Source organism: Neolamprologus multifasciatus, chromosome 8 (genome assembly GCF_963576455.1).
Source record: "Neolamprologus multifasciatus chromosome 8, fNeoMul1.2, whole genome shotgun sequence".
NCBI lineage: Eukaryota > Metazoa > Chordata > Actinopteri > Cichliformes > Cichlidae > Neolamprologus > Neolamprologus multifasciatus.
This window is the reverse complement of record NC_140446.1, coordinates 9,238,604-9,260,975: the sequence shown is the minus strand read 5'-3', so window position 1 is coordinate 9,260,975 and position 22,372 is coordinate 9,238,604. Positions and strand designations below refer to the sequence as shown.

Sequence of the window (22,372 nt, the reverse complement as noted above, 5' to 3'; positions counted from 1 at the left end):
AAATTAGGTTGTAATAAACTGGAATAATCTTTCAGCAGTTATGACAAACATGCTGTTTGTTTGTTTGTTTTTAAGCACACTGACTGCTGACACACTTCCTGCTCTCCATTCTTGCTCGCTGTGTGAGAGCAAGGCAACACAGATCTTGTGTAACTTCTTCTAATGGACACTTTAAGGGGAACCTGTTATGCTTCTTTAACACCATCTTGTTTTTAATGCTTTGACTCTACTAAAGTTGTTTTGTGTGATCAATAGTTCATTTCATCCCCCCTTCTTTACACTAACTTCTTTCTGATTGGCTGCCCCTTGCAAACGGAAGGTTTTGAACAGCGGACGGTGGGGACGGGTGCATCAGACAACCGTTTTAATTATGTTTTTGATATCATTTAGAACCAAGAGTAGGAAAAAACTTATAATTTATTCTGGCTATATGACACTTTGTTTAACATGAGTATCCACTATTGTAACATAACGGGTCCCCTTTAACATCACTGTGCTCTGATCAAACTTTTAAAAAATAACAGACCCTGTCTTATGTTTCTTTTCTTCTCATGTTAGCTCTAATAGTGGAAAGTCATTTCAAAAACACAGATTTTTATTGTCATCGGGGCCACTGTGGGAACCCTGAAACCTGTGTGCGTGCGTGCGTGCGTGTGTGTGCGTGCGTGTGTGCGTTTGTTTTTTGGTGATGGCTACATCTATCCCCTTGTCCTCCTAATGTGACAGCTCCATCTGGAGGAAGTCTTGCTTACCTTGCGGCTGATCGCCCTAAAGTAGTCGCCCAGTCTCACAGACCTTGCAGCCTGTCTGTCTGACCTTGCACGCCATAGAGCGTCACGTCCTCACACTTTCTCAGTCTTCCTGTACTCTTTGTTTTTTTTTGTGTGTATGTGTGTGTATTTTCATCTTCTAATTTCTTTTCCATTTCTCTTAATACACCATTCCTCACCAATCAAATTTTCTCTGTCATCTTTCCTCTAGTCTGTTGACCTCTTGTCTTCATCCTCCTGCTCTTGCAAGGCAAACTTGCACTAAAGTACAATCTAATCTCTCCCCCTCTCCCTTCCTCCTCCTCCTCCTCTTCTAACTTCTTTCCTGTGTGCATTTTCCACTCCTGCCTTCCTTCCTGAACATGCTAAGTTTCCCCACAGGCATAACTTGAGCAAATAACAAACAATGGCTTCGATCGTCTCTTTGCTCAGTGCTCCAGTTCATCAGAGGAGGCTTAATGTTAATGTGTATTAGCGTTATGAGTAGAGTAGATGTGAGCAGAGCAGGCATTTAACTGACTTCCACATCACACAGCATCACGATCAGAGCGGCACTGATCTGGCTTCCAGCTACCACCCTGTCCTCATGTCACCCATCTGCATGTCTGTCATAAATGCAGTGTTAGCTGTTTCTTTCTTATTCTACCAAATGTACTAACCCACATCACCTTCATCAACCTTTTTTTTTCCCCCTGCATGAGCTAAGTGTGTGCGCGTTATGTGTAAATGATCATATTTCTGTCATTTTTGTCTGTTGTCCATCCACATGTTTTTGTTTGTTGACTACCCCTTGTGTGTTTCAGTTCCACCGCATGACGTAAAGCGCATTGCATGGAACAGCACAGGCAACAGCTCCTGCCCCGAGTCTGAACTCTCACAGTCATCCATACCTGCCGCTCCACTAGGGAGCAACACTGTCGCTGCTAAAAGCAACACTAAGCAGAGTAAGAACACATCCGCACTAACTGACTAACTCGGTTTTCCCTGCCATCGCCTCACTGTTACCTGCTGCTCGCTGAAACTCTGCATTCCTTGAGTGTGTTAGTGGGTTTTTTGAGTATTTTTTTATTATTTTTTAAAAAGCTGGTTCTAAATAAGTCGTCTGGTCACCAGTTTTGCTTCTTTACAGTTGACTTGTCTTGATTTAAGTATCATATTGAAGTAGTGAAGGCCGATGAGCTTAAACACCCGGGTCAAATCCGAAGTAAAGCCTGATTTGCAACAAAACGATGACAGCAAGAGTAAAAGAGAAGATTTCCAAAGTTGATAGTGAGACCTGCTATAATGTGTGGCTTGGAGAGGGTGACGCTAACAAAAAGAGAGGAGGCAGAGCTGAAGAAGCTAAGATTTTCATTGCGAGTGACTAGAATGGACAAGATTAGAAATGAGGACGTCAGAGGGACGGCTCGGGATGAGCTGTTTGGAAATGAAGTTAGAGAGGCGAGCCTGAAATGGATTGGACATGTGCAGAGGAGTGATGGTGGCTATATTGGAGAATGGAAGGAAGAAGGTAAAGAGGAAGCTGCAGGGGGGTTTCATGGATGTAGTGAAGGAATACATGCACAGAGCTGGTTTAACGTTTAACCATAGTGTGAGATGGAGGCAGTTAATCTGCTGTGGCGATGCCTAAAGGGAGCAGCGGAAAGAAAAAGAGGTTATTCTGGTTTTGTTGCCCTTCTGAGTATTTCAGGCAGCCAGATGGTGTGGGTGATTAAAGGTGTGTTCATGCCTTATTATTGAAGTAATGATACAACTTGTCAGGTGGAAAAAAAAATGACATTAATGCCCCCTTAATTCAGTGAAACGCGTCAGAAAGCTGTCTTTAACGTCACATGCATAGAAACATGCCAGATCATTTACACCAGTAGTAGATGGCAAGAACTTTTATAGCAAATTGTATTATTAAACTACAATTTCTTAGTAATAATCTCTGAAATCGTAATAGGCAGCCATTAGATATGGCAGTGATTTTCAAATTATGTGGGTGCAACATAGATGAGAAAAACATGGAAAATGAATAAGATGAATGAATGAATGATTTTATTTTTCACAGCAAAAATAAATGTGAATTTCCCAAGTGTCTGTCATGCTGATCTTTATTTCACTTTTTACATCATTAGTAACAGAAATTGTGTTTTTGAGGTGTGAATTCTTTTTTTCCTCCTAAAGTGGGGCATGCAACACAGTTTTTATGAACTACTAACATAAAATGACCTAGATAATACTGTAATACTGTATAGTAGCAGTAATCCTGACAATGCAGGTGAAAGGATGTTTAGCGATTATTTACTAGAAACCGTTGATATTTGTTTAAGTGCTCCAAGTAATGAAATAAAACATCGTTGGAGTATCTGTATTGTTTCTGCTTTTCATCTTAAAAGTAGAAGGAACAACTTAACTACACGAGTCAAGATAAGCTGCAGCGCTCATGCTGATTTTAATAACCAAGCATGTCGTCTGGCCCATCAGTGTGGTTCACTGATGTGTTTAGAAATCAGTAGAGCTCTTAAGGCACAGAATAAAATGCAGTGCTCTCGGTTTATTGCTGGTTTTAGTTTTTTTCATAGAATTTGTTGACTAGAAGAAAATATCACTTGATTGATTTTGTGGAGAGGAGGGTTGTACCACGTGTAATCTCTTCATTTGGTTTTATTGTTACTTTAAAAGTGTGTGAGGCACTTTACACTGAATAACAACTAGCATAAATAAATGGTAAACTTGTAGGTTATGGCTTGTTTGGTGTGGAACAGATGTTAACTAAGAACATATAAAGAAACTTAAAGAAGAAAGGGATTGAAGTTGATCAGACCGTTACTGTTAATCAGTTCATCGAATAGCTGAGGGAATAAAACCGTCAAAGTCTGGCAAGTTTGCTCACTTGTGCATCTAACAGTTGGTCATAGCAGGAGAAAGCTAAGTGGGCCTCGAGTGAGGAAGGCTGTGATCTCTACTAGCAGAGTTGTTGCTTCTGTTTAGTTGCCAGTGTGTGCTCACAGCGGAGAGTCGTGTTCAGTCAGTTGTTGTGTCGTAGCAAAGGCGAGAAGCTGAGCGAGAGACGGTGATGGGGGTCGAGCTCCAGTGACGAGGCAGCTTTTGGATCCGGGCGACCAGGTTAAAGAGGGGACTTGAGCCGTAGCCACAGAGGAAGAGCGCGTGAAGGAAGGCAGGAGCTGAAGCGATGAGACAAAATGTCATTGTGCAGAAACCCACCACACTGTTATTGTCTCACCTTCCAACTGGCATCTCACCAGCTGCCATCTGTTTGCCTCTTTCTGTCTCTTGTTCTGTCTGCAGCTCGTAAACAGGAGATCATCAAGATTACGGAGCAGCTGATTGAAGCAATCAACAATGGAGATTTCGATGCCTACACGTGAGTACAACTGTGTGTAAAAGTGAAAAGCAGCAGATGCTTTCTGTGAGTGAAAACGAGTGCAATTTGGTGACAGGCTCATCTTGTTTTTGGGGGTTTTTTTCATGTTCAGGAGGATTTGTGATCCTGGACTCACCTCTTTCGAACCAGAGGCTCTGGGAAACCTGGTGGAGGGCATGGACTTTCACAAATTCTACTTTGAAAACTGTGAGTCTTCTTCTTTACTTGCATAATATACCGTTTATTTTAAGGGGTTTGAAATATCAGGCAACTTAGGAAATGGCAAGAATAGTTGGCAGTGTGGATAAACTCCACTATTGGACTATTTATAACTGCACTCATCATTATTTCATTATTTAAAGAAAATAAGCTCAACTCACACAGCTTTGGTGGCTCTTTCAAATTAGTTGTAAACCCAATTATGTCCAATAAATAAAAAAATAAATAAAAGGGAAATTGTTGAATTTGGAAGGTCAAGATTCCTGATTTAGCCAAAATCAGAAAATGTAACCGTGATGATGGTACACATCCAGTCCCTCATTTTTCTGTCAATCCACGGCCTGAACTAGTGTTCAGCCCTTAGTTAAGACGAGTATCTGTCAAAAATGGTTGTGATTGTGTTTTTAAAATATTTATTTTAGGGATTTAAATATGAAAAAATAAAATCTAAATAAAAGTGCATAAAAAAGAACAATGATCTCAAGAATTCAAAGCTACGACAACTCTTGTAGTATTACTTGACCAACACATTTCAGCCTTTTTTTAATCAAGCAAACAAACAAATAACAGAAGAATACACTATACAGTATTAGTACCAGGCATTAAAGCATGTAGTGAGGTACACTGTAGGCTCCTATAGGTAAAGCTGGCAAGTCTGCTAACTGCATAGTTTATGGGACGAGATGTTCTTCCAGTAATAGCTGAATTGTTCCCAGTGAATGTCAAAGAGTCAAAGAGTATTTTTGCTTTGCCGTCAGTGTGAGTTAATCCTGTGGTGTCTCTGTATCCAGTGAGGACTGTGATCCATAGACTGTAAGTGAAATATGAACACAGCCACACTGAAATCATGTATGCATGAGAAGGTGAAGGGCTAAGCTTTGTTAGCATGGTGCATTCATGGACTGTTGCGTCACATCGACACAGAAAACTGTGACATACACATAAATGGCATACTGTAACATAAAAGACGAGAGGTCCACCTCAGTGACTTGAATAGTTTCAGTGAGCCAAGCCCTTAATATTTACAGTTTACGTCCTAATAAATACTAATGGGTGATTTCACTGTTTACATTAAAAAATGAAGGGGAAATCAGCCATACACACCAATTTATGCCAGGCTTAAATATGGTTGTTTTACCTTTTAACGTGAGGAAACTTCAGGTACGACCCGATTTTGGATTGAAGGAACTGCAGTTCATTTTTCATGCTTGGAGGTCGCTGCTGACCATGGACATATCTTCTGCTTTGTGCAGTGTTGAGCAAAAACAGCAAGCCCGTGCATACCACCCTGCTCAACCCACACGTGCACCTGATCGGCGAGGACGCCGCGTGCATCGCCTACATCCGGCTCACACAGTTCGTGGATTCCACCGGCCGCCCCCGTTCCAGCCAATCAGAGGAGACCAGAGTGTGGCATCGCCGCGATGGCAAGTGGCTTAACGTCCACTTCCACTGCTCGGGAGCGCCTGCTGCACCACTACAGTGATCAGGTACACATGCTTACTCCTCACATGAGTTTTTTTGTTTCTGCATTACTGGGTTAAACATGATCGGTTACAGAAAAGTCTAAATCATAGGTGTCAAACTCTGGGCCGCGGGCAAATTTGGCCCGCAGCCTAATTACATTTGGCCCGCAAAGCCATACCAAATTACTATTAGAGCTGGCCTACTGGTATTATACAGCTAATATATATATACTGTTTAGTATTAAGCTTTGCTTGTTCCATATTCAGTTTTTCAGCAAAACTTGTTTGAGTCCATAAAAAAAGATTCATTCTTATATCTAGAGGAAGATTTTTTTTTTCCAATAAATATTAACGTTAGCCCGCGACTTTGTTCCAGTTTTGAATTTTGGCCCACTGTGTATTTGAGTTTGACACCCCTGGTCTAAATAGTCCACAGGACACAGTTTTAAATATTTAAAATATTTTTTTTTAAATATTTTTAATAATGTTGAGACATCCCAGTAGCCACACCCAGCTGGGAATCTCTGCTGCAGGAAGACCAAAAATGCCCCCTAAAACTACCCCTGGACCCTTGATCATTTTAATCTTGTATTTTTTTCCCCCTAATGTGACTTTATTTAGTATATCTGATATCACCGGTAGGGATGGGTATCGTTTAGGTTTTATCCGATACCAGTGCCAAACCGGTACTTTTGAAACGGTGCCGGTGCTTAAACGGTGCTCAAACTGGTGCTTAAAGAATGGAGAACACAAAACTGGTCCAAAAACCTCTTATTTTTAGCTGTTTTTTTTGTAAAAAGATAACAATGTTAGCCTTTTCTGCAGCTATTGGGGCATATATGGCATCACTCTTGGCTGGAGGCAGAGCTTAATCAATGGAAAAAACACAAACTTTGTCCAAAAACTTCTCATGTTTAACTGTTTCCCACTTTTTCTTTGGTCATTTTAGCCTTTTTGGCCAGGGTGAAGGGAGTATCTGCCATCAAACAAGAAGACAGCCGCATGTAGCTATGATGATGTTTGCTAGTTCACCTTACGTGCATTAATGTAATAACGTGGTTAGCCTACTCAACGTAAATTACACACGAACAACATTAAGCTACTCACACAGAGAAGAACGGCTGCTGCTGCCATCATCATCCTCATCATTTCTGCTACACTGGCAGGGCTAGGGGCCAGGACTCTCCTCTTCGGGTTTTTGGGGGATGTTGCTAACTCCGGGTCGATAACAGGCACCACACCCGCACCAGATGTGCTCGGTGTGAGGTCTCGCAGCAAGCTATCAAATACGGCGCATTTCTCGCCAGGTGTTTCATCGGACTTGAGGTGTTACTTCCTTTGACAGTATCACCTTAAAGCACTTGTTGCAGGCTGCTGAGTTTGCATCTTTTGCTGTGAAGTACAGCCAGACTTTTCGGCTTGGGCATTTTTAATCTGTAGCTCTGCTCTAAAAGAACTACGTATGTTCTTTTAGAGCCTGCCTACTATCCTCGGAAACGTAAAATGATTGGCTAGAATTCAAAGTGTGTGACATCTCAGGAAAAAAAATCCGGTGTCCGGTGCCATCATGGCACCAGATACCCATCCCTAATCACCGGGTTGGTGTCGTTTCCTCAACTTCAAATTAATGGTGCTTGATGGACTATTTCAACTGGCTTAAATAAGGCTTGGTTTGGTGTCATGGGATGGAAGGAAAGGAGAAAAGGTTAGAAGGGAAGGAAAGAAGGAAAACTGGTAGGGATGAAAGATGAAAAGAAGGTAGAAATTAAGTTTTGGGATGAATTGGGAAGAAAGATAAGAAAAAAGGAAGTGATGATGATGGAAGGACTTGTTGGACTATTATTCAATTATTTTATTTTATTTTTTTTTAATCATCAACCGTTATCTGTGGCCGTTTTCCTGCCCATCTGTGGCCAGATTCTTGATCTCAAGAGTTTGGCCACAGCTGAAGCTCCTGGAGAAAACTAGCACAAACTAGCACAAGCCTCCAGTCTAACTCCACACTAAAGGGCCATACCAAGGTCCAAACACAGGACTGTCTGCTGTGAGGCAACAGTGATAACTGCTGAGCCACCAAAATGGCAAATCTGATCAAATTTAAGCAAAAAGAAGAGAAATCTGGGTTAGATTTAGACGAAGATGGTTATCAGTAAATCAGATGCTTTGACAGGAGTAAGAACTTAAATTAAAGAAAAGCCTTTCTGGCAGAAAGCCTTGAAGACACACCTGCCATCCCTAGGTTGCAAAAATGTGATTGGTTCATTTCAGTGATAGTTCTGAAGCAGCACTGACTGCGATGTTGTAAGAAAAACACCAACACAAACTTAGTGAAACAACAAAAATAAGAACCAGCAATGAACTCAAACTATTCTTGGAACTGTTTACATTCTGATGATTCCAGCTGTGGTACCAACCTATCCTCTCTCCTCTCCCCTCCCAGTGGTCCTGAGCCTCCAGTCTACTGGAGTGTGTGTTTTGGGGGGCAGTGTTTTTTCAGCGAGCGTGTTTAAGAGGTCCGTCCTCTGCGTGGATTGGCTAGTGCCAAGAGCCCGGCCGGGCGAGATCGCATCCCTCTCCACGATACCAACCAATCCTGTCCCTCCTTTGACCTGCTGGGGGCTGGCTGAACACAAGACTCCGCCCCCATGGGATGATGCATGCATCTGGCGCCTGATTGGAGGGCGCGTCTTTGCCCTCTGTCCCTCCCCTGGCAGCCATCTTTTTTCTGCCCGCGTGAGATGAGACGTCCTGGGGGAGCAGAGGATTTACAGTTGAACTTGTGACAGTTTATGAGTATGAGTTATGAATATACTGTGTAAATTATGACTAGATGTACCAGAAAAACCACCAAAACCCAACCAAGCATTTATATTCACTATCTAATAACGGAGGAACAGGGAGGAGTGTCAAGTTAGCAGCTGAGATTTTGGTCACATTAGAGATTACTGGGTAGAAACTGCTCACTACCTGGACTGTTGCTGTTAAGATGTAGGGAGATTTTTAGTTTATTTCCCCCACTGAATTAAAGAGGGAAAAACAAATCAGGTTGGCTCAGTCAGACAGTCGATGACCAGAGAAACTTGATATCAAAAACATGACGCACCAAAGTGTAGAACTTTAGGCTTTTTACGTGTTTGTGTGCTTGTTTAATTATTATTTTGTTTGTTTGTTTGTTTTTTCACCAGAACGGAAACTGTGTTATTGTGGGGGTGGGGGGGTGGGGGGTGGTATGTGTTCTGTTGCATTTTTAGCGTCCTGATCCCTTTTGCGTTCCTGTGAATAACCGGAGCCTTTTCGCTTCATTATGTTTTGTGGCTCCTTTTTAAAGCAGCTGAGTTTTTGTTGTTTTTTGGTTTTTAAAAATGAGGGATTTTTATTGTGCGAAATTTAAAGCAAACCTTAGCTGCTAGCAGGTTCTGTTATGTCTATATGCAGTGGAGGGAGAGAGTGGGCTGCTGCTGCCGCCTCTCCCTCATTAATCCCTTCCCGCCTCTCTTCTCTCTTTTAACCAGTTTCTTTTTTAACCTTCCCTCCCACACTGTTTCTCTGCTTTCTGCAAGGCCCTGGTTTGTTTATAATCACTGTGTAAATACAGTGTATGTATAGATATATGTAGAAAAGTGTAATATATGTACATGTATCTAAGAGACACTCATCCTGTGCACTTGGGCAGTGGGAATCATCCCATGACCTCTGTGACCTTCCCGAGTAGATTAGGAGCAACATTTGTTGTTGGGTTTTTTTCCCCCCTGTAATTTAAATTCTCCAACCGATCACGACAAACATGAATACACACGCTTGTGTAGGCTACCAGCTTTAGATCCATGGCCGTACGACTGTTTTTTGTTTGGGTTTTTTCTTTGAGACGGGGAATAAAGAATAAAAGAAAAATAACAGGTTGAAAGGTAGTTTGAGCACCCCTCCCCCCAAATTCAGTCTAATAGATGCATATTTAGATATGAAGACCTTCATAATAGTGTCGTTAGTCCTGATCCCACAATGCTGTGAGCCATCTTTTCATATCATATTATGCACACGCGCACGCCTGGTGGTGTTTTTAAGCTGTGTAACATATCCACACCGCTGCTGCAACCATCGGCGCCGCCCTCGCCGTGCTGCTTAATCGTCTCCATCCATGTGCGACAGTTGTAGCCGAAACCGTCCCCGCCCCCCAACCTGCAAGGTGTCCGCCTCCCCCTCCCTCTGTGTTCAGACTCTGCTCTTGAGATGTTTATTTGTACCTCTCTCTCTCTCTCTCTCTCTCTCTCTCTCTGTTGTTTCCGTGTTACTGGTTTGAGTTCTTTCGTTGTTGTTGCTGTTAACTTTGTCGTTTTGGTAATTTGCCGATCTGCCAAGCTGGAGTTCTGCACTGTCCCTCGCACACAGGAATTCAAAAAAAAAAAAAAAAAGGGAAAAGAGGGACAAAATGAAATGATAGATATTGATCAGGACTAAATTATTTATTTAATCTAATCTACCCTTGGTGGTTTTAAATCATGCCTGCTCAGTCGGGAGGAGTTTTGAGAAAGTTCTGGTGTGGGCGTGCAGGTTTTTGGGACCTACACATGTCACGAAGCAGAGCGGGAAGACCTAGTTATATGCATGTTTCAGTTACACATTTCTACCATGTACCTACCGGAATACGGATGGAGCTAGTGTTAATATATGATATTTGCATCTTTTGAAATATGAATTTTCTCCATCCAGAATGTTTAATAGGTGACATGAAAAATATTTGAAAAAAAAGCAAAATTTAAAGAAAAAAAAATAGATTCAGGAGCCGTAGCTTGGTATGAGGCCCTCGATGTTTTCCCTGCGTTGTAATGATATAATATTGGGCTGCGCTTTCTCCCCAGCCTTCACATGGATGCTGGAGTTTTTTTGCATGATCATGATGTACAATGAAATACAACCATGAATTGACGACTATCAAGTGTTTGTCTGAGTGTTAGTTGGTCTTCATCATAGCTTTGTTATTCTTCAAACTTGGATCTTGAAAGTATTTAATAAAAATACTATTTCAGCACTGGTTTGTCTTTAGAGTCATTTATTGTCGCGAGGATTTTCGCCGAGTGCTTCAACACAAGCCGATGTCAATATGATGCACTCATATTAAGTACACCACGTTAGTACAGTTGGATTTCTGTCCTTTGTGGCAAACATTCCTCTTAGATTTTGGTCCATATTGACATGACAGCATCACACAGCTGCTGCACATCTATCACGATTCTGGTGACTGGAGGCTTTTTGAGTACAGTGAAGTCGCTGTCATGTTCAAGAAGTCAGTTTGATATGATCAAAGCTTTCTGACATGACATGTTATCCTGCTGGAAGCAGCCATCAGAAGAAGGCAACACTGAGGTCAAAGGGATGGACGTGGGATGTTCTTCGGTATTTAAACAATGCGTAATTGGTATTAAAGCTCCCAAAAGTGTGCCAAACAGTGCACACTACACCAACACCAGCCTGAACTATAAGTACAAATTAGGATGGATCCAATTTTACACCAAATTCTGACCCTACCATTCAAGTATTACAGCCGAAAAGACTTTCCAGACCGCACAGATCAGTCTTATATTGCCCAATTTTGGCAATTCAGTACAACTTGTAGCCTCAGCTTCCTGTTTTGTTTTAGCTGACACGACTGGCAGCCGGTGTGATCTTTGCTGCTGTAGCCCATGTGCTTTAATAAACGTTTGATGTGTTGTACGTCCAGAGACACTCCTCTGCGTACCTTGGTTGAAATGTGTGGTTTGTGTCTAATCTGGCCATTCGCCTCTGAGATCAACAGACATTTTCACCAAGAGAGTTGCCACACACTGAATAGTTTCTTTTTTAATCATACTGTTATTTGTAAACCTAAAGATGGTTGTGTGGGAAAATCACAGAAAAGCAGATCATTGTGGACCACTTAAATCCTTTCTTTTCCTTTCTGATGGTCAGTTTGGACTTCATTAGGTTGTTTTGACCAGGTGTAATGTGCTAAAATGCATTGGTTTGCATTGGCCCCAGTGGGTCCCAGAGGATAATGATGCTACACTGTTGACCCATTTTTCATTCAATTCAACTAATTCAACAATTAAACCTCATAAAAGCCACTGTCATATGGAAACATTTTTGTCCTTTCTCTTAAAAAGAAAAAAAAAATCTTAGTAGAAAGGTATCCATCGCTTGCACTCCATCCATTCCCAGACAGAGGAACCTGCCAAAAACCCTTTGTGTTTACCCAGTGTGCTTTCTGTCACCATGGTCGCTCATGCTTGTCCTGAAATCACCAAATTTGGCGCTAATAGAGATGTAACACACTTTGCAGATTATGTAACACTGCAACATTGATTAGTTATGCTGAAAATCTCTGCTCCCATACTCGCTTTTGGGGAATTTTAGGAAGGATACTAGTTTGTCCCAGGCGATGTTAAGCAAGGAGACACTGGCTTGCTGCAGGAGGAAGATTTTGATTAGAGCAGAGTTAAACAAACTGGCAGTAGGTTGTGTGTCACTGGCTGGCAGGATGCACTGAGCAACAACAGCTGGCATAATATTTGCCCTCTGTGCAGGACTGTCATCGCATCACAAATTCAGATTAAGCCCCGAGTAACACTGCAAAGCCTGCAGGCCATTAACATACATACAGACTAAAGCAATCGCTGCTCAACAGATAGTGCAGCTTCCCTTCTCACCACTTCAGCCTTTAACATTTTACAGTGGTCTTATTTGAGCCGAACACTGAAGTGTTGAGTAATGATTCAGCTTCATTTAAAAAGGTTTTGTGCTGTTATTTATGATGGTCCCGGTTATTTTAAGGGTCTGGCTTGTGTGTGTGTGTGTGAATCTGGGATGTAGGACAGCTCCCCCTGGTTCCTTTGCTTTCTGTGTGATTAATGAGAAGAGCTCTGCAGTTGGTTAACTTCCACATTTATACTTACTTTATCAAAGACACAGAAAGGGAGGAACTCTGGAGGGAATGTGTCTTGTTAGCTGTCTCTGACCTCTGACTTTTTAGTGCCTATGAAATTGGGAGAAAAGCCAGAACAAGTCTCCCGAATGTAAATTACTTTTGACTTTGCTGAGGTCTTAAAGGACTTTTCCCCGTCTTTCATTCTTTCATCTCAGAGTTTGTAAAGGTCTTTTCAATCATGCTCAGCTTTTGTGGCAAGGTGATCCTGCAAAATGCTTGTAACTACTTAAAAAAACATCATATAAAATCACACATTTTCCACCAAGGCGTGTATCCAGTCCACAAACCCGCTCCACCCATTTCGGTTGTTGTCAGCCTCGCACAAACAAAATCCCTCAGCCTAAGGTGGTAACCACTGATGTCACTACCACTAGAAACTCACCAGTGACTCATAGATACAGCCCACAGATTCTATCCACTGTGAGTTTATTTGGTTAGTTTGCAAAACTGGAAATGTTTTAAAATATAACTTTTAAAAATATTAGTGAGAAAAGAGCAAATATCCCAGCTTTCAACATCAAGTGTCCAGGTGAAATATGTGTGCTCACTGACTGCAAGTCCCAAAAGTCAGCACATCAAAGAGTTCAAAATGCTTTTAAAGTCCATCGATTTTTTGTGCCCAAAATCCAGCCGTCTTATAACACCTCGGAGCATTTACTGGGGACAGTTACAGGGACATAAAAACTGAAATTTGACAAAAACCACTTAAAGGTTTGCTGACTTCACCCCAAAATAATGTTTTTAAACTCTTTTTAACCCCTAAAAGTTAAACTTGTTCCACTACCTTTGCTGTTGCAGAGTTCTCTTTTAGATTTCAGTGTCTCTGGCAGTACAAAAAAGCAACGTTTCAAAGGCTATCACAGGAAACAGCACAGCTAAGGGGGGGGGGGGGGTGTATGTGTGTTAGAATAAATTCGGTATCTTCACACTATTCACTCCAAATCTTTTGTCTCATAAAGCTTTTACAAAAGTCCTTGAAGCCCAAAAACTGTTAACAACGCATCAGACCATTGCATCATGCAACCATGAGCATCAGCATTGCAGTTTATTTTGTGTTATTCCTGCACACAGCACCCCGATACTGTATATCCTCTCAGGTGTTTATTCTTGTGTAGATGAGCCACTCCACAATGTAAGTTTACTAAAACATAAAGTGTTTGAACATCTGAACATATTACCTTAGGTCTGACAGGACTGAAATGCCCACTTTTGAACCTTAATCCTGTTAATGTGTAGAATACATATCTTGATAAGCTTTTACGAGGATTATAGCCATAGGATCTGTGCTACAGGGTAAATATGGGTCGAGTTCTTCATTCAAAGTCTAGAATGAGTGCAAACATGCTCCGTCCTGCTAAGCAAGTCCAGAAGAAGTGCATCCTGTGGACCACAGTGACCTTAAGATTGCACAGCATGTCTTTCTCTTCAGGCCTTCAACCCTGTGGAGGCTCCAGGTGACTCTCATACAAAGATGTCAGGTGTTCATGGAGAAATTCTGTAAAAGTGCAGCTCTCGCAGGCTTCACCTCCATCCACTGTGGTAGGTTTGTCTGTACTTTCTTTTATTCCTTTAAACTGATCTGAGACCTGCTTGCAGTTTGCAAACTAGCAGTGGTCATTATTGTCCCAGCAGGCCTCACAGAAGTTGACGAAAGATTGCAACAGACATGGGCTCAGTGAAGACCTCAGAGAAACTGAAACTGTTCTTCACACCAGAGACTGCTGCAGGAAGCCATAGCGGCAAGCTTACGTAAACCACAATGTTACTTCCTGGAAAACAATATCAGCTTTTGTTTTTCATCTCCGAGCTCGTGTTTTCTTTGCCCTGATACTCAAACATACTGAATAAGCCAGATTAACGTGGCTCTAATCTTTCAGTTAAAGGTGAACTAACATATTATCTTGTATCCTACCGAAGGCCCACATAACACTATTCACTGGCTCACACAGATGCATCCACTCACCTGAGGGTATGAATGCAGCCCATACACGTGCTCTGCAAGCTTAAATTAGAAAATGACACAGCAATTATCCGTGTGCACGCACCACTGTGTGCTGTTTCTCTATAGCTCATCATTATCTGTCTAAACTTTTGCTCTGGTGTTTGTGTCAGTAACCTGTTTTAGGCAGACGTTGAATGTTGAAACTCCAGGAGGATGAAAAAGGGCTGTATGAATACAAAAGTGTTGATGAAAATTTATATCATTTATTTATGTTTTTATATTTACCATTTATTTCTTATATTTGACAGATTTATCAGACAATTTAAGTTGTGTTACTTGGCAAATTCTTTTTTTTTTTTTTTTTTTTTGCATTATCTGAAGGGGTTTTATCACAATTTTCCTTCATTTTGATCATATATACACTCATCTGACACATTATCGACTGATTGGTGGAATGGGATCAAACATGTGACTGCTCAGATGCTCAATTTCACTTTTTTTTCTATTCTTGGCTTTCTATGACATCAGAGGGAGGGGATTTCCCTAATATGGTCATCTGCTGTTTGTGAGGGGCAGCCAATCAGAAGAAAGGCAGTTTAAAGGGAGTGGAGCTAAGGCAGAGGACCCAGTACAAGTTAAATAAGGATTATTTTGAACTGTAAGTCAGATAAAACTAACCTTTTTTTTCTAGGTTTTTTTTGCATTGTGGTATAAGTACCCTTAAATGAGAATAAATTGTACTATTTCATCCATGTCTGAAATAAAAGGAATAAAGGGAAAATTAAGGAAAGGTTACAAGAAGACAAACAGTGAGAAAGATAAAAAGCAAAGATTTTTTATACACTTTTAAATTAAGTGTTAATCCGATATTCCCAGCCCAAATTCAAATTTGTATCCCAATAATCACATCCCATCTTGTGCAAATCATTAGCATCATTAGTCAGATTTATAAATAATTAGCCTTGTCCCAACAAAACCATCTCAATTATACTCGTTATAAATCCCTCGTTCTACAGTTTTCAATAGTCTGGTCAATCCAGTCCAGCAAGGGTATCCTCTGATCCCCTTTTATTTCAGAGGGGAGCCCATTCCAACAAAAGAAGAGATTAACAGCGCTCATGGGTGACTGAGAGCAGCAGCTAAGCAGATTTACTTTTCAATTACTTGGACGGTAGAAACGTTTTGTAAGCAATCTCACACTTTTTTCCCCCCACAGTTTATAAAATCCATGTTTCTAGTATGGAAACCAACCAAGATTATGAAAACCAGAAAGATTTTTTTGTAGTTTAATATTTCTTAGTGGAAAGTGTTGAGACAATATAATCTAATTCAGCGGGCCACAGACCGGTACCAGTCCACCAGTCATTTGGTACCCTTAAGTTACCGTAAGTTGAGGCTCGGGTGTAAAATTTATGGTTTTCAGGGCTTTTAATCGTTATTTTTTTATCGTTAGCTCGGTTTCCCTGGGTCTTTGTGTGTTATGAATAAATCTTCTTTTTTTTGGTACCGTTACTGCTTTTATTTTGTTGTATTTATCCGCGACACCTTAAAAGGTCAGTCCGTGAAAATATTGTCAGACAAGGTTGGGGATCGCTGATCTAATGGACATGAAAACATATGTAACGGGGTCATAAATCACATTGTTATAATTACACAAAATGTGTCCTAAACCCCCAAACTGTTCCTTTTATACCTGACTTTTAGGACCTCCAAGCCTGTAGTTATGTTCATTATCAGTTAGAGCCCCTCCTCATTCTTTTCTTCTTCTTCTTTGGTGCAACCCTATAAATACAGTGTACCCCTTTTGCCTCTCCCCTTTTCTACAATTCCCCTGTGGGAGAGGTTGGTATAATTTCTTTCCCAACACTTTAAAACACACATATAATGCATATTTAGCCACCCTGATATTTCTGATTGCAATTTTAGTTCAATTATTGTCATTATTAAGCCTGTTTTTGTTAGATGTTATAAGTGTGTAGTATGTGTGTATCATAAATGTGTTTTAGGCGCCATAAATGCTAGCATGGATATATACTTCTTGCTAGCTTGGAAGTTGTGGTGGGTTGAGCTAACCCACTTCCCCACTGTTTGTATTTGGTCGTAGGAGCATGAGTGGGCAAATTATTTACTTGGAGGCCTTTCTTTCTTTTACCTTTTTTGATCAGGTATGTCGGATTTCATGTTGTTGTTTTTGTTTTATCTTATGTCAAATATGTTACGTGTAAATCCATACTTTACGTTCAATGTAAAAATAAATGCCACCCCTTTTCTACAATTCCCCTGTGGGAGAGGAGCTGGAGTGGGCAAATTATTTACATGGAGGCCTTTCTTTCTTTTACCTTTTTTGATCAGACACGACGCAGAATCACACCGGTTACACATAGACTGTAAATAAAAGATGGACAGAACCACAAGTTTAGATTATTTACAATTTGAATTTTAGCATTTTGGCCACATTTTTCTTTTCTTCTTGGTGTGAGATGTGCCCATGTGTAGAATAAAGTACAGTCCATAAAAGTAACCAAACCACCGTTTCAGGTTCTAAACATATTAATTCACTCCCTTTCAGAGCCTCAAGTGGTCATTAGAGGAACTGCATTTTTTAGCTTTTTTCTTGTTTTCTTGCCACATGGGGAAAACGGAGTTCAGGAAAGCTAATTAATAAATATCTGGTGCTAAAACAGAGACGACAGCAACACTCACTTGTTCTCAGCAGGTACACATTTTTAATACTCAACCATGATTCAGCACATTACAGTGAGCAGCTGATGGGTTTAACACAGGTAAAGCAAGAGTACATCTGAAACCCTTTAGCCTGTCTGCGCCCTCATCGCCCTACATACACACATACAGTATTTACACGAACCAACAGGATCTGCATGGTCAAACATCAAGTCTGTGGTAGCAGGGCTTGAGTTTATGTACAGGATTATAACAACAGGCTTGGAGAAATGTTGGAGTTGAAGGTTACAGGATGCTTCACGACACAATGGTTCACAGTATATTAAGCACAAGTCCATACACTTACAGCATAAACAGTATAAAAAGAACCACCAGGGTGCCTGATGGACCCTGTTAAAATAGAGCAATGTCGCCATCTTCTGGTCAGATCATCTGCTCAGAGAACAACAGATCAGACAACGTTTAACTTCACCAGCTCGGCTATCTAATTCAGTCAAGAATGAATGCAGAACACATACTATCTAAATGCAGAAGTAGCAGCTAGCTATCTGTCTATCTGAGGACCTGTCTATTTATCTATCTAGAGCCAGTACAAAAAGATATTTATGACCCAACAGTCAGCTTCCAATGGCTTTAAAAGGAGAGTCCTGTACAATTTTAAAGGACCATACCAATGTTTTTGCACATTTTAGCTCTTTAACCAATACACTTAATGCAACCATGGACTTATTTCTAAACAAGGTTGTTGTCATTCAGCTACCGTTTCCTTTGTTTCTCTGCTCAGACATCAGAAATCAATGAGCAGACTCCTGCAGCTGTTTGTTCTATGCTGTTATCATAGGATGAGTGGCCTGGTTTACCCCTAGACTACTCTGAGAAAATATCTACAGATAAGACATTTAGTGTGAGGGATTTTGATTTTGTATTGCACAAAAATCACATTAATTAACAACACATTAATCACACTAGCAGGGATTCTTCTTTTTAACCACAGCCAAAAGAAAATCATGGGCGTTATTATAAAATTGTATTTTAACCATTTTTTTAAATTTATTTCATTTAACCAAGAATAATATGCATTTTGTTGTTATTAAAGGTTCTGGCATAATAGAAAAATTCATACATTTCTGTCATATAATGTAACACACAATGATTCAATTTCTCATATGTATTTCAATTTTTCTTATTTCCTTTTGGTTGTATTGGGTTAGTCTAAGTTTGTGTGATATTTGCGGCTTACTGCAAATATCAATGATCAAGACAAAGCACATAATAATCCCTTACTTTGCATGATTGTACTTTACCTAAACAAACTGATGTAGTGATAGAGGTCTGTCCATAAATATTTGGACAATAAGATTTTTTTTTAAATTTAGCCTCTGCACACCATTGCAGTGGATTTTCAATCACGCAATCAATATGTGGTTAAAGTGCAGTCTCAGCTTTAATTCAAGGTTTTACTAAAGTATTCCATTAACTGTTTGGGAATTACAGCCATTTTAAAACATATTAACTGGACAAACCAGCATTATTTTCAATATAGCGGTTGTTTTTAATTCTTGGATCAAAACCCCCGCCTGAAGTCTAAAACCTATGGACAACACCAAATGCTCGGCTTCCTCCCTTGCAAAGCTCTGACAGAACTTGATGAGTTGTTTTTCTCCTTCTTCATACATTTGTCTTCCCATCATGCTGCCACAAGTTAATCTTGGTTTCATCTGTCGCTCTGTTTTCTGGCAAAGTCTAATCTGGCCTTGTTGTTCTTGAGTGTAATCAGAATGTCCCAGATTGCTGATTTGGCCATTCCTAAAGTTTTTGCTATCTCTCTGATGGGTTTATTTTGGTTCTTCAGCCCAATGATGGTCACCTTCACTTTCATTGCTTTGTGCCTTAAGTGTTTCAGTGAACAGCTACCAAATGCAAGGTCAACACTTAAAATCAACTTTCGATCTTTTATCTGTTTAATTTATTCAATCGTACAACAACTTTGTATTAATAATTCCCAAACAGTTGATGCAATAGCCTTTTTTACTACAATGATCAGACAGTCCCCTGTAAGTACAATGTTGGCAACAGTGGGAAGGAAGAACTCAATTTTACCAGGAAGAGACCTCCGGGTAAACCAGGATCAGGGAGAGACCGTGATTGGTTGATAGGTGACGTGAAAGGAAGGAAGATAAAGGAGATTACAAGGAGATTGGCTCAGTAAGGCATTAATAAGCGCTTTAAAGGGGGCAAATAAGGTTAATCTATCCAAATAAGAAACAAGCTAAAGTGACCTCATTTGTAATAAATGCACTAAAACTTGCTAAATCAGTGGTATGGTCCTGAGTTAAGTAGCTTAGTCATGGGTCCAAATGAACAACTGCACTTTCACCAGTAAAGGTATAAGACAACAGCCTGAAGAGAGAAGCCCTGTTTGAAAAAGAAAGCCACATCTGGATTTTTATAAAAACCTAATGTGGGACGAGCCTCACCTTCTGCGAGGAGTTTGGAGTTTATCTACATTAATCATCTCAAAGGGACATCAGTGATGGTCAGTCAGCCTTTGTACTTGATGTTTTGCTCTTTTTCTTAAGCTCACACAATTTAAATAGGTGAAATTAGCATAGATTCTTGTGTGACCGTCTCAAAATTTTCCCCCCGGAATATTTTACGCGAGCAGTAGATTCCTTAAAGTACATGCAATTGGGATTTTTTTTAATTTTCAGTAAAAGGGCCTGATCGGCGTGCTGATAAATCTGTCGACCTGTTTCGGTCTAAACGGGCTGAAACTCACACGTCGAGCACCGCAAATGACCCGTACAGCTCAGGAAAGTCTGCCCACAGCACGCACCCGCGATTCACGAAGACTGAGTTTAGATTTGACAGACGGCCATTTGCACTGACTGAAGTTTGGGAGCATCTTTCTTTTCTTTTCCTCATCCTTTAACCCTCCTCAGGCGGTCACATGGCACAGGTGGTAAGCCAACGGCACGGCCTTAATCAGACCAGAATTTGTGTGCTTGCGTCCTCCGCCCGGCGTGTGTGTGTGTTTTTGGTGTGTGAATGATGAGAGTGTGTGTGTTTAATCTCATTGATTTCATTTGATGGCTGCTGATCGTGTGCGTGTTTGCCGTGCGTGTGGAAGGACACATCTTTGCCCTCGCTGTGCGTGTGTGTTATGTCATTGTGTGGCAGATCTTCTTGTATATGTGCGTTTGGCGCCTCCGGGCGTGCTTGAACATTGATGACCTCATCGATCCAGCTCCTGAAGCGACTGACTCGCGTGTAGAGCGCAGGTGAGGAGGGATCAGCGCAGCCGTAACCCCCGGCGACAACGCCAGTGAGGATCCATCGACCTGTCTCCGCCTGACACACTAACCCGCCTCCAGAGTTGCCCTGGCAACTGTTGTCATGGAGGAGGCTGGTGTCTGGAGGACTGCCAGCACACAGGGTGCCGTGACTGGAGAAACTGTTGCCATAGCGCTTCTTACATTGCCATGATGACATCAGAGGGACCCAGGAAGCAAGAACAGAGTCTAGAAGAAGAGAGAGAAGACAACAGGATTACAAATACTAAAGCAAACAGCTGATTAAGGCAATGCTACAGGTATAAACATGTTTCTATGCTCATTTTGGGCCGTGGTGTATAACATGTTAGGCCAAAGGACTCATTGGTGCTGTGTTTTAGCACATGAGAGAGTACTAACAGAGCACGCTCACATCTGCAATCAATAACTTATAAACTGATTTTAGAAACAGACTATAAAGTCATCTTTCTGGATGAGAGCATGGATAGAGCCAGCAGGAATGTTACAGAGTATATTTATTCAAGTACTATACTGCGCTCTGATTTTACTCCATCACATTCTGAATGTGAATATTCAACTTCATACTTCATTTACTTAACGTTTTAGTTACTTATAACTTCTCATATTATTTGCATTATTTTAGATCAAGCTACTGAGGAATATATAGAAGTATTTAAAATCATCAACATATCACTAATTCAATAATTAATAATAACAATATTATACTAATACTTTACTAATTTTGGGTTTTGCTGCTGTAGCCCATCTGCTTTAACTACGGTTGGATAAAGGTGTTGTTGGCATTCATTGTATGAACTACTGATCATTATAGTAAGAATCTGACAATCTGTTTAAACAAAGTCTTGAAAATTGATGTTGTTCTGTGATCAGTACCTTAATTTTTCAGTTATTCGAGATTATTGTTACATTTTCCTCTTTGCATGTTATCATAAAAATGTAATCACTTTGTGAAGGCCTTCAGTTCGCAGTGTCGCAACAAAATGAAACAATAATTTTGAATATGGCCTTATCCAACATTTATATTTCTGCTTTGGAAAAAGTCTGCAAATTAGAGCATTTTTAGAAAGATTACAGCAGCTCTGTGAAGCCGTGATTATGCGCGGGGGGGGGGGGGGGGGGGGGGGGGAGAGATTACCTTGTTAGTATTCTAATGTGAGCCCTAACTTTGCTAATTAGCACCCGACAGTACAGAAGCAGCTGATGGAAATGCAATTGTTGTACAAGTATTTGAACAAAGACAATGAAATGTGATGGGATCTCCAGAGTTATTAAAATTCATCGTGTGGGAGGGCTTAGATGTGCGTGTGTCATGTTTTCTGTTTTTTCATTGCCTTTTGTGTTACGTAGCCTGATGATTGATGTGCATTTTGCTAATTTTTTTGTCAGTATGAATTAGCTCTACTGCATGTGATAACGGAGACAATTCTTTTTCATTTTCAAGCAGCTGCTGTAACTGGTTTCACCAGACAACAGATACAAATGAACCTTTAGAGTCATGGCTCATTCACAGTTATTTTCCTATTGGTCAATTAGCACTTTCACTGTTAATTAAACAAAATCAAATCACAGGGAATGAAATGAAATGCAGTTTCCTGTTAATCCATGTACCACTGAGGGCTAGTTTCATCAAACACTGCACATATTAACCACA

General features: G+C 40.6%; 2 protein-coding genes across 16 annotated transcripts in view; one reads left to right on the top strand and one right to left on the bottom strand.

Annotated features, from left to right (window-relative positions):
• Nucleotides 1-10,851, top strand: part of LOC146512465 (calcium/calmodulin-dependent protein kinase type II subunit gamma) — a 42,009-nt gene extending 31,158 nt beyond the window's left edge. For 8 of the 15 annotated variants that reach the window (XM_085169736.1, XM_085169739.1, XM_085169740.1 and 5 more), the window contains 4 exons: nucleotides 4,065-4,140; nucleotides 4,253-4,347; nucleotides 5,613-5,849; nucleotides 8,266-10,851. In XM_085169736.1, coding sequence (XP_085025862.1) covers nucleotides 4,065-4,140; nucleotides 4,253-4,347; nucleotides 5,613-5,845 — 404 coding nt within the window. In that variant the 3' untranslated portion in view covers nucleotides 5,846-5,849; nucleotides 8,266-10,851. Of the gene's footprint in view, nucleotides 1-1,573; nucleotides 1,715-4,064; nucleotides 4,141-4,252; nucleotides 4,348-5,612; nucleotides 5,850-8,265 lie in introns of all 15 variants that reach the window. The other 7 variants (XM_085169733.1, XM_085169734.1, XM_085169731.1 and 4 more) reach the window with 1 other exon arrangement.
• Nucleotides 10,852-17,428: 6,577 nt separating this feature from the next.
• LOC146512463 (neurotrypsin-like) overlaps nucleotides 17,429-22,372 on the bottom strand; it is a 36,243-nt gene continuing 31,299 nt past the window's right edge. Inside the window, exon 14 of the mRNA XM_085169729.1 lies at nucleotides 17,429-20,928. Coding sequence (XP_085025855.1) covers nucleotides 20,393-20,928 — 536 coding nt within the window. The 3' untranslated portion in view covers nucleotides 17,429-20,392. The remainder of the gene's footprint in view (nucleotides 20,929-22,372) is intronic.